The 10,579-nt window shown below is 53.9% G+C and overlaps 2 protein-coding genes across 11 annotated transcripts in view; both read left to right on the top strand.

Annotated features, from left to right (window-relative positions):
- The window catches only part of LOC105001636 (tigger transposable element-derived protein 1-like), an 8,555-nt gene extending 7,751 nt beyond the window's left edge, over positions 1-804 (top strand). Inside the window, exon 5 of the mRNA XM_010858028.1 lies at positions 799-804. Coding sequence (XP_010856330.1) covers positions 799-804 — 6 coding nt within the window. The remainder of the gene's footprint in view (positions 1-798) is intronic.
- Positions 805-2,017: 1,213 nt separating this feature from the next.
- On the top strand, positions 2,018-8,797 carry LOC105001376 (tigger transposable element-derived protein 1-like). Of its 10 annotated transcripts, none has more exons than XM_010857619.1 (5): positions 2,018-2,675; positions 3,538-3,681; positions 4,161-4,617; positions 6,413-6,492; positions 6,878-8,797. In XM_010857619.1, exons 3-5 carry the CDS (start codon positions 4,218-4,220, stop codon positions 8,606-8,608), a joined length of 2,211 nt encoding a protein of 736 aa, XP_010855921.1. In that variant the 5' UTR covers positions 2,018-2,675; positions 3,538-3,681; positions 4,161-4,217; the 3' UTR covers positions 8,609-8,797. The 10 variants fall into 10 exon arrangements, with proteins under 10 accessions (XP_010855921.1, XP_010855925.1, XP_010855923.1 ...); XM_010857618.1 differs by lacking the exon at positions 2,018-2,675 and adding an exon at positions 2,684-3,287 and having other exon boundaries at positions 3,635-3,681; XM_010857617.1 differs by lacking the exon at positions 2,018-2,675 and adding an exon at positions 2,684-3,287 and having other exon boundaries at positions 3,538-3,658; positions 4,165-4,617.
- The last annotated feature ends 1,782 nt before the right edge of the window (positions 8,798-10,579 follow it).

Below are 10,579 nucleotides of genomic sequence, written 5' to 3'. Positions count from 1 at the left end.
GGGTTTGTCCACTGTGCCCTTGCCCACCTCCGGGAGCTGCTCCGGGAAAGGAGGCGACAGGCTCGGGCTGCTGCAGGGCCTCCAGAGGCCCCCTGATGGTGGCAACAAAAGCGTCAGGAAGCCTGCACTCAGCCCAGGTGGGGCCCACAGAGGGTGGGTGAGTGGCCATGGCACAGACTCTGAAGGACAGACCTCTTTAAATGACCTGTGTGATTTGAGGCTTGGGCCTGATTGCAGATGTGCTTTGTCTGATGAGTTTTGTTTCTGGAGGGTAGACCCTGCCACGTCTGACTCATGGTTTTCGTACCTCATGCACGGCCAACTTTGTACAGTGGCACACAGAACACTAGGCTTGAGGGCAGTGTTTTCTGATTGGCAGATGAGCTGCGGGACCCAGGAGTGCCCATCCATGTCAGAGACACACCCTGTAGAACAGCAGTTGCCAAGCACAGCCCACCAGAGCAGCCTTCCTTGTGGTGAGGGGCCATGGTTGAGACGAGCCTCTCCTGTTTGCGAGCCCTGACTGTCCGTGCCCTATTGTGACTTCCCACCAGTTCTGGATGGGGGTTTCCTACTGTTCTGGCTCACCTTCCATGCCATCCTCACCCCTTTGGGCTTCTATGACTTGTGTTGTCTGAGCCTGCACTGTGCCAGAGCCTATGGGCATGTGTGGCTTTTGATACCAGGCACCATTCCTTGCTTTGGAGATCTTTTCTTCCCTGGGTTTCTGTGCTGTGGTTATCTTGGCTTCCCTCTAGCCTCTGAGGCCGAACTTTTGTCACTCTGATGGTCTTCCAGATCTAGAGCTCTTTGTAAAAACTCAGTCATTCCTGGGGGTTCAGTGGCCTCAACGTTCAGCTTGTTGTTCTGTCCCCTTGTTGCTGTTCAGTCTCTGTTGTGTCTGACTCTTTGCAACCCCATGGGCTGCAGCACACCAGGCTTCTCTGTCCATCATCTCCTGGTGCTGTGCATGCTAAGTCACTTCAGTCATGTCTGACTCTTTGCCAGCCTATGGATTATAGCCCACCGGCATCCTCTGTCCATGGGATTCTCCAGGCAAGAATACTGGAGTGGGTTGCCATGCCTTTATCTCCTGGAGTCTGCATAAAGTCATGTCCATTGAGTCGGTGATGCCATCCAACCATCTCATCCTCTGTCACCCCCTTTCTCCTGCCTTCAGTCTTTCCCAGCATCAGTCATTTTCAAGTGTGTCGGCTCTTTGCATCAGATGGCCAAAGTATTGGAGCTTCAGCTTCGGCATCAGTCCTTCCAATGAATATTCAGGGTTGATTTCCTTTAGGATTGGCTGGTTTGATCTTGCAGTCCCAGGGACTCTCAAGAGTCTGTTCCAGCACCACAATTCGAAAGCATCAATTCTTGGGCGCTCAGCCTTCTTTATGGTCCAACTCTCACATCCGAAAAGATGAAAAGATGATAATTTGACTAGATGGACATACGGACCTTTATCAGCAAAGTGATGTCTGACGGACACTGGGGTATCCGCCTGAGTCTGCAGACATACCATGTGGATTATCAACACAAAGTCTGCAAGGGAAGGTGTTCTTGTACCCCAACTAGATGAGCCCCAGGTGGTGAGACATGGCTGTCTGGCCTCCTTTCAACACAGGTATCTGCATGTGCCTGTGTGGGTGCACGTGCATGCTCACACACCTACTTGTACACACATGTGCACATGCACACGCAGACACACCAAGAGTGAAGTTGGGAGAGAGCATTCCTGTCACTCAGCTAGCACTTGCAGTGGTGGGCATGCTGTCAGCACATAAAAGCAGCCTGAGCCACGGCAGGGGTCCAGCCTTCCAGGGAGAAAGGTCAGATGTGGCCCCTGGCCTTCTTTCCTGGCAAGAGCAGCAAAAGGGATGGCAAGAAGAGAAGGCGCTTTGCTGAGGAGCCTGGTGACTGACTATATTAATAAATTACACAAATTATGGGCATTTGTAACATGTTGGGTGTGGGGAGACCTGGGTGGGAGAGATTGGTTTCAGAGCTGCCAGTCCAGAGGCGGTTACGTTCTGTGTGACAATGGCTACGATGGGTGACCGGGGAGGGACCCAAATCCAGCGGGACCGATAGGGGAGGTTTTCTGGGAGGTGGTGCCCAGCTTTTGGAAGCCGGTCATTTCAAAATGCCAGGCATCAGACAGGGACGTGTTGAGGCGGCCCAGCATTGTGTGGCTGGTAAACGCCTGTGGACGGGGAGGCAGAAGCAGCCCCGGTGGAGCCGGAGTGTGGCCCAGCGGCTGGAAGAGACAGGACCCAGTGCGAGGAGATGCCACATCCTAACGGAGGGAGGGGTAGAGACGCAGGTGAGGTGGTGAGGCAGGCCATGGTGGACAGGCCGCGCGCGCGTCGACCCATCGGCTCCTTTCCTCAGAACCAGGGACAGGACCGGACCTCAGCCAAAGAGCAGTGGAGCACCGGTCTCGGGGCCCTGAAGAACTGCATTCCCCAGCTGCCCCCTGGGAAATGTAGTATCCGCAGCTGGGCTGGGAGGGTCTTGTGACAAGCCAAGGACTACATTTCCCAGCGGGCCTCAGAGGCGGAGCGGGACTCGCGCCAATTCCACTTCCCGGCGCGGGAGGTTGTCACAGAGCTGCAGAAGCGTCGGGTTACCTCAACTCACCTCCGCTGGCTAGCGTGCAGCGTCGTGGGGAGGTGGCTGGGGGCTCGGGAGAGGGGGCGAGGGGCGGGGTGGGAACAAGGCTTCGGAAATAGTCCGTGGGGCAGCCAGAAAACTGGTCTTGGGACCCCAGGGTGTTTGGTCGTCTTTTCTGCACGGTGGCATTGTTCCACGCCAGCCGGCGTAGCTCCCGAGGGCAGTGAGTCCGCGGGAGACAGCAGGCGCGTGGGGAAAAGCCCGAGGCAGGGTATGCAGCTGGCCAGAGGGCGCGGGACAAGAGGGCGGAGGAGCACCACCCGCTCCCTGAGTCCCTCAGCGATTTCCCCGGATCGGCGGCGCGGGGGCTGCTGGGACATGGAGTCCGGTGGGACTGGGCCTGTCCCGGAAGCGAGTCGCGGGCCGGAAGTGATCCGCGAGGAGCTGGGCTCTCGCCGCGCTTCAGGGTCAGTTCTTGTGCATCCGCGGTGGTCGCTTTCTTGGCGGAGTTTCTGGGCCTCCGGCCTGCGGTTCCCAGTTCTGTGGACACACTGGGTCAGCTTTTCCGCCTAGCTCCCCCTAAACGCACCTCTCCTGAGAAGTCTTCCTGGATTTCTGCAGCTCAGGGCACCTCCCTGCTCCCACTGCACCTGCGCGCGTGCCCCCCTGAGGTGAGAGTGCAGGCGGGTCTAGGCAGGGTACTCGGGGGTCAGAACCCGGGTGTTTGGGCGTTGTTGGACTGAGCGGCCTGGCTCAGGGGATCCCTGACAAACCCTGTTAAAGCCATGCGTTGGCACGGAAAATGATCTATGTTCTTAAGTTACAGTGGTAGCAAATGACCGGTGGAAAGATAGAAATTCAGATGCTTTGCAGACGTTACAAAAGGAAAAGCAGATGTCTTCCTCCAATTCCTTTCCCCAGAGTTGCCAGCTGAGGAATTGCTAGTTTTCAGGATCTTTTGGTGAACACTTACAGCGGTAGCTCCTGTTTGCTGTTTGGAAATTTTACCATTCAACAGGACCGGGCCCCAAAGGAGCCTAAGGTGAAGGAAGGAAGGCCCTCAGGGTAGGCGCCCGCTCTTGCTCTGCCTGTGTGGCTGCTCTCATTGTCCCCAGCTGCCGTGTCGTGGACTTCTTTCTGTCGCTCCTTCCAGCGCCCCGCAGACTGCATCCTGCACTTGTGCGCTTGGTCCCTGGGTTGGGGCCCTCCCTGGTCACTGGGCCTCCGCTAGTTCCCGCTAACACCTCTGCCTGGCTGCTGACCGGGTTTTCTGTCACTGAGACACTGGACATGTCCACGCTCCCTCCCCAGGAGCAGCCCTCCTCCTTGGCCCAGTCTGGCCTGAACTCCTGAAGGCTTCCCTCCAGGACCCTCTCCCTCACTGTCCTAACCAGGTTCTCAGTACAAGGTGTCCTCCACCAACTGCCCAGGTGGCCGGGTTTGGGGATGCTCTCCCTCACGGCAAGTGGCCTTGCAGGGTGTAAGTGGGTGGAGGGGTGTGGGTGGTCCACAGCCCTGATTGGGTGTGTGTGTGTGTGTCCCAGGAAGACGGTGCGTGTGGCTGAGTGAAGACGGGGAGGCCAGCTTCCCCACGCCTCACCATGGCAGCTGACCCGGCACCCTTCGGTCAGGAGGAGCTCGTGATCATCAAGGTGGAGGAGGACGAGGACGTCCCGTGGGATCCGGAACCGTTCTCCAAGCCTCAGCCCCACACCCCACTGCCTGCTCTCGGTTGGGACCCCCGGCTGTGCTTCCGCAGCTTCCGCTATGAGGAGGCCGCGGGGCCTGGCCAGGCGCTGGCCCAGCTCCGGGAGCTCTGCCGCCAGTGGCTGAGGCCCGAGGTGCGCTCCAAGGAGCAGATGCTGGAGCTGCTGGTGCTGGAGCAGTTCCTGGGCGTGCTGCCCCCCGACACCCGGGTCTGGGTGGAGTCCCAGTGCCCCGAGAGCGGCGAGGAGGCTGTGGCGCTCGTGGAGGACCTCGCTCAGATGTTTCAGGAGACTGGTGAGCCCCAGGGACTGGGCTTGGGGCAGGGGAGTGTGCAGGGGGATCCAGCCCATGACTGTAGGTCCTGAGTGCCTGCTCACTGTGCCCCGGCCCTCTGTGTCCTCATTGCTGGGAAGAAGGCTCAGAAGCCATGACCTGTTTGAAGACTTTCCTAGCCTGTGAGCCTCCCAGAGGTGCGAGCCTGCAGTTGCCGTGGCATTTCCCCCTCTGAGGGTACTCTGAGCCTTCTTCTTTTTCTTCCTGGAAAATTCACTGAGTGCATGGCATGTGCCAGCCCTGTGGGTCCAGTGGGGAAGGGAGAGAGCAAGGTCCTTGGCATGGTGGAGTCCAGTCTGGTTTGAGAGTTGGATGATGAGACCCTCCAGTCACAAGTAGGGTGTCCTCGTTTCTCTGGAGGGAGTGGGGAAAGCCCGGCCAAGGGTGGCTTTGCGGTTTGTGCTGTACAATGTCTTCACCTTGGTCTGGATGTGCACTTACACACCTGAGGAGGTGACAGCCACGAAGCAGGCAGGAGAGATGGCTGGTGACAGCCATCAGGTCCCCGTGGGCTTTGTGTACTCATTCACTCAGTGTCTGTGCAGCTCCTTTGCCTGCTTGGCCCCTTGTGTCAAGGGGTGGAAACCATAGCACTTCAACAAACAAACAAAAACCCATCTTTAGTAAGCTGTAACACACATGTCAAAAAATCGTCTAGTTTATGGGTTTTGGTACATTCACGAGGTTGTACAGCCACCACCCGTGTCTAACACCATAGTGTAATCACCTTCAAATGAACTCTGTGCCCAGCAGCGGTCACTCCCTGTTCTGCCCTCTCCCAGTGCCTTGGCAGCCGCTAACGTGCTTGGTGTCTCTGTGTATTTTCTTACTCTGGATGTCTTAGTAAATGGAGTCATACAGTATGTGGCTTAGAGGATGGGCTTCTTTCATTGAGCGTAATGTTTTCAGCGTTCATGGTATAGTATGTCAGTATCTCATTCGTTCTTATGCCTTGTCATATCCAATTGTATGGTTATAGCACAGTCTGTTTTTGTTTTAACTGTTAATGGATGTTTGGGTTGTTGGTACCTTTTGGCTATTAGGGTTAATGCTCATGTGAACTTATGTATACTTTGTTTGTGCAGACAGATGTTTTTATTCAGGGTCCCCAAGACCACCCCTTAGGCTTCGTGATTTGCTAGGAGCTGCAGGAATCGACAAGATTGTTATAGTCTTGGTTGTCGTTTATTACAGTGAAAGGATGCAGATTAAAGTCAGCAATGGGAACAGGTGCCCAGTCTGTGAGACACCAGGCATGAGATTCCAGAGTCCTGTCCTGTGGGAGCTGTGTGGGTCATGCTTAGTTCCCCAGGCAGTGATGTGCAGCAGCATGCCTGGGGTGCTGTCCCCCGGGGGTCTTGCCTGATGTTACCAGGCAGAATCTTCCAAGGGCTTTGAGGTCCCCTACTGGGAGCAGATCAAGGGCCAGACTTTTGCCGGGAGTGTGCAGGGCTTGGACAGCTCAGGCCTGCTGACACAGCTCTTTACCGACTACCCAGCTGTAGCCGAAGGAAGCATCTGATGACTGTTTCTTTGGCATTTCAGTGACTTGGGTTTCAAAGGCCTTGGGTGTGCTCTCGAGGTCACACGTGTGCGGGTCAGAAGGGGCTGCCACCCTCTGTGAGTCTGAGGGCAGCGAGGTCTCATCCAACTTTGAGTTCCCGGCCAGTGTCCAGCTGCACATTGACCTCTGGGTGTCCGACCCCTGTGTCCGCGGGGTGGGGCTGCAGACACTAACACTCCCCTTCCCCCTCAGCCCTGGTCCAGGCCCCTCCTGAGGACCAACAGCCTGGAGACCTCGCAGAGCCAGCTAAGCCCTTCTCGGATGGAGCTCAGGTGAGCTGTGAGTCCTCCACAGTCAGAGATGCCATATCCTGCTGAACTCTGCCCCCCACCCTTCTTCACCCCAGCCCTGGAAAGGTCACCGTAAGCAGCTATGCCCAGCACCCCCTGGCCCCCCGCCCCTGGTCCCTCACCCTTGGGTTGGCCCCTGCCTGGCACCCTGGTCCAGGCTCACACCATCATATACAGAGTTCAGTAAGTCCCTTGTATGTGAATTTGCCGGTTGCAGACTTTTAAAGATGTGAACATGTGTTTGCATGTCCCGTCACGTAAGTTAGTTCATGTGTCTGGGGTACATCGTCACATGTGTGCAGCCTCTACATGGGGTTGTGTGTTTTGTGTACTTCACAGTACAGTAGTACAGTATCTTTATTTCAAGCCCAGGATGTCTGGAAGCAAGCGTAAGAGCAGCGGTGATGTAGGTGGTACTGCTAAGAAGCGCCATGCGATAACGATGGAAACGAAAGTGAAGATAATTGAGAGAGTGGAGCGAGGCGAGAAGATGACAGACGTAGCTCGTTCGTTTAACTTGAACCGTTCAACCATTGGCACGATCGTCAAGAACAAGGACAAGATCCTGGAACACGTGAAGTCTGCTGTGTCGATGATGTCGACGATCATATCCAAGCGGCGTGGGAAAGCGATGGAGGAGATGGAGAAACTTCTCAGTGTGTGGTTGCAGGACCAGCATCAGCGTCGAGCCCCGCTCAACATAATGCTGATTCAAGAGAAAGCTAAAAGCCTGTATGAAGACCTGAAGAAGAAATACGGCGAAGAATCAGACGGCCCATCTTTTAATGCCAGCTGTGGTTGGTTTTATCGGTTCAAGGCCAGAGCCAATCTTCACAGTGTAAAAGTAAGTGACGAGGCAGTGAGTGCAGATGTGGCTGCTGCCCGGGAATTTCCTGAGATCCTTCGAGAAATTATTGATGAAGGGGCATATTTACCAGAGCAGGTTTTTAATGTGGATGAGACAGGACTGTACTGGAAGAGAATGCCAGACCGAAGTTACATCAGTAAGGAGGAAAAGTTGATGCCAGGTTATAAAGCAGCAAAGGACAGGCTGACTCTGCTGTTTGGTGGCAATGCTTCCGGAGATATGAAGCTGAAGCCTCTCTTGGTTTACCATTCAGAGAGCCCAAAAGCCCTTAGAAATATAGCCAAGGGCTCTCTTCCTGTTGTGTGGAAGAGTAACCCCAAAGCCTGGGTTACACAGGCCATTTTCCAGGACTGGTTTTTCCACCACTTTATTCCAGAGGTAGAGATATACTGCTTGGAGAAGGACATCCCATTCAACATTCTTTTGTTGCTTGACAGTGCTCCAGGCCACCCCCCGTTCATGGACGATTTTCATCCCAACGTCAAAGTAGTGCGTCTCCCACCGGATACTGCACCCCTTATCCAACCCATGGACCAGGGAGTTATATCAACTTTCAAGAAATATTATTTACGTCACACTTTTCGTCAGGCAGTAAAGGCGAGTGATGAGTCAGGAACAACCTTGCGACAATTTTGGAAGGACTATAACATCTACAAAGCCATAAAAAACATTGATTTTGCTTGGCGTGAGGTTACAGCCGGCACCATGAATGGTGTATGGAAGAACCTTTGCCCACAGTTTGTTCATGATTTTCGTGAATTCGAGAAGGTGGATGAGGAGTCCAGAGAGGTCTTCAGCAACTTAGTGACCCTCAGTGAGAAGCTGGAGCTGGATCTGCAGGAGGATGACTTCATTGAACTCCTTGCCGTGCAACACGAGGAGCTCACAAATGAAGACCTGATGGAACTTGAGGCCCAGAGAAAGGACGAAGAGAGACAGGAGGAGGAAGAACGAGGTGAAGAGCTGAAGAGATTCACCATGCAGGACATGGCCAGGGGGTTCGCTCTGTTTGAGGAGGCACTGTTCGTTTTTGAGGCCCAGGACCCAAATGTAGAACGGTACACGAAGGTTGAGGCAGCCGTTCAAAATGCAATCCAGTGCTACCGTGTCATCTATGATGAGAAGAAAAGAGCCACTGCCCAGACATCCCTGGATCGGCTTTTAAAGAGGGAGATGGAATTGAATCCAGCAAGGAGCCAGAACCTGTGCCTCGAAGTCAGGCCTGAGTGACGTCACAGCCCACCCGCCGTCTCTGTTGCTGACGGTCCTTCTCTCTGCCAGCTCCCCCTCCTCGCCCAGCTCCACCAGTAACTTCTTGCCTGTTCACTCCATGCCAGTCCCTCTAATCAGGTGTTGTGCTATACTCCTATACTTTCTAAGGTATTATACTGTAAGATTAAAGATGCTTTCTTTATTTTATGTGTTTCTTATGTATTATTTATGTGAAAAGTATTATAAGCCTATTATAGTACTCTGTAGCCAATACTACATACAGTACTATTATAGTATTATGTAACCAGTACTGTATACAGTGCTATGCAGTACTGTGTAGCCAGTATTATATTCAGTACTATCACAGTACTATGTAGGCAGTACTATATACAGTACTATCACAGTACTATGTAGCCAGTACTATATCAGTACTATCAGAGTACTGTGTAGCCAGTACTATATACAGTACTATGGCAGTACTATGTATCCAGTACTATATACAGTACTATGGCAGTGCTTTGTAGCCAGTACTATATACAGTGCTATTATAGTATTATGTGGCCGTACTAAATACAGTACTGTTGCAGTACTGTGTAGCCAGTTGTGTTAGTTAGGTCCCTAGGCTAACTTTGTTGGACCTACAGATGTGCTTTTGGAATAGAACTTGTTCTTATGTAGGGGACTTACTATAGTTTAGCAGTTTTTGTTGGACAAAGATAGAAATACAGTGCTGATTATTTATGTCTTCCGATTTTAAAGAAAAATGTAAAATGTAGGTGCATTCTATAGTAATTCAGACCTCAGCAGAAGTGTATAAAGTTTATGCCTCACACTCAGTCTGCCTCCCTGGAGATGGTCACTGTCACCCACTGTGTGTCCTTCGTCCCTCATGTACACACGGGCAGTGCACACATGGATGTGTGCGTGAACGTGGGCCACATAGATGTTTCAAAAGAAAGCCCCATCCACACTCTGCAGCCCACTGCTGTCACTTCATTCGTGCCGGGCTCCCCTCCAGTGGTGCAGGCAGCCCCAGCCTTTAGTGGCTCTGTTGGAGTCGTCTGCCCAGGCTGATGGGGCACGAGGGCTGCTGTTGGCCTGTCATTCTGAGACACACACCATTATCTTGGCTCTGCCTTCTTGGGCTCTTCTTCACTCCGGGTCTGCCTGTCCTCTGGATGTGACCAGAACATCTCTCTCTGTCAGGGGCTCCTGCGTGTTTGTGATCCTGGTGGGTAACCCAGGGTCTGCCCCATGATGAGAGGAACCTGTTCACACGCAGGAAGGAGAGCAGACCAGCCCAGGAGCGTGGCCTGATGAGGGGGGAGAGGGGAACCCACCCCGGCCCTCCCCACTGCCGACTGCCATTCCTGGGTGTTCCTGAGACACTGCCGGGCCTGGGAGCATCTGCAGCGGCCTTGCCAGACCTGCCCGAGTCGGGCTCAGTTGGTGTCCTGCCGGCAACTCTGAGACCAATTGGGGTGCTCCCGGGTCAGGCTCCCATCACCCGTCCTGACTGTGGGGCTGCCTCTGAGCGCTGGGCTGTGGAAGGACGCAGGGCCTGCAGTACGCCATCTGGGCGGCTTTCCTCTGCACAAGCATTTCCTCCATAGAAACAAACACAGGATGTCCATGGTGGTACAGGGGCTAGGACTCCGGTCTTCCACAGCGGGGAGCTCGGGTTCCACCTTGGTTGGGGAAACTAAGATCCCACATGCCCTGTGGCATGGCCCCAAAATAAGTGAATTATTTTAGGGTTAGGGTTAGGGTTAGAGGGTTAGGGTTAGGGTTAGGGTTAGGGTTAGGGTTAGGGTTAGGGTTAGGGTTAGGGTTAGGGTTAGGGTTAGGGTTAGGGCTAGGGCTAGGGTTAGGGTTAGGGTTAGGGTTAGGGTTAGGGTTAGGGTTAGGGTTAGGGTTAGGGTTAGGGTTAGGGTTAGGGTTAGGGTTAGGGTTAGGGTTAGGGTTAGGGTTAGGGTTAGGGGATAGGGT

Source organism: Bison bison, unplaced genomic scaffold, assembly GCF_000754665.1.
Source record: "Bison bison bison isolate TAMUID 2011002044 unplaced genomic scaffold, Bison_UMD1.0 scf7180017864383, whole genome shotgun sequence".
NCBI classification, from domain to species: domain Eukaryota; kingdom Metazoa; phylum Chordata; class Mammalia; order Artiodactyla; family Bovidae; genus Bison; species Bison bison.
Note: the sequence above shows the minus strand (reverse complement) of the source record. Positions and strands in the feature narration are given on the sequence as shown.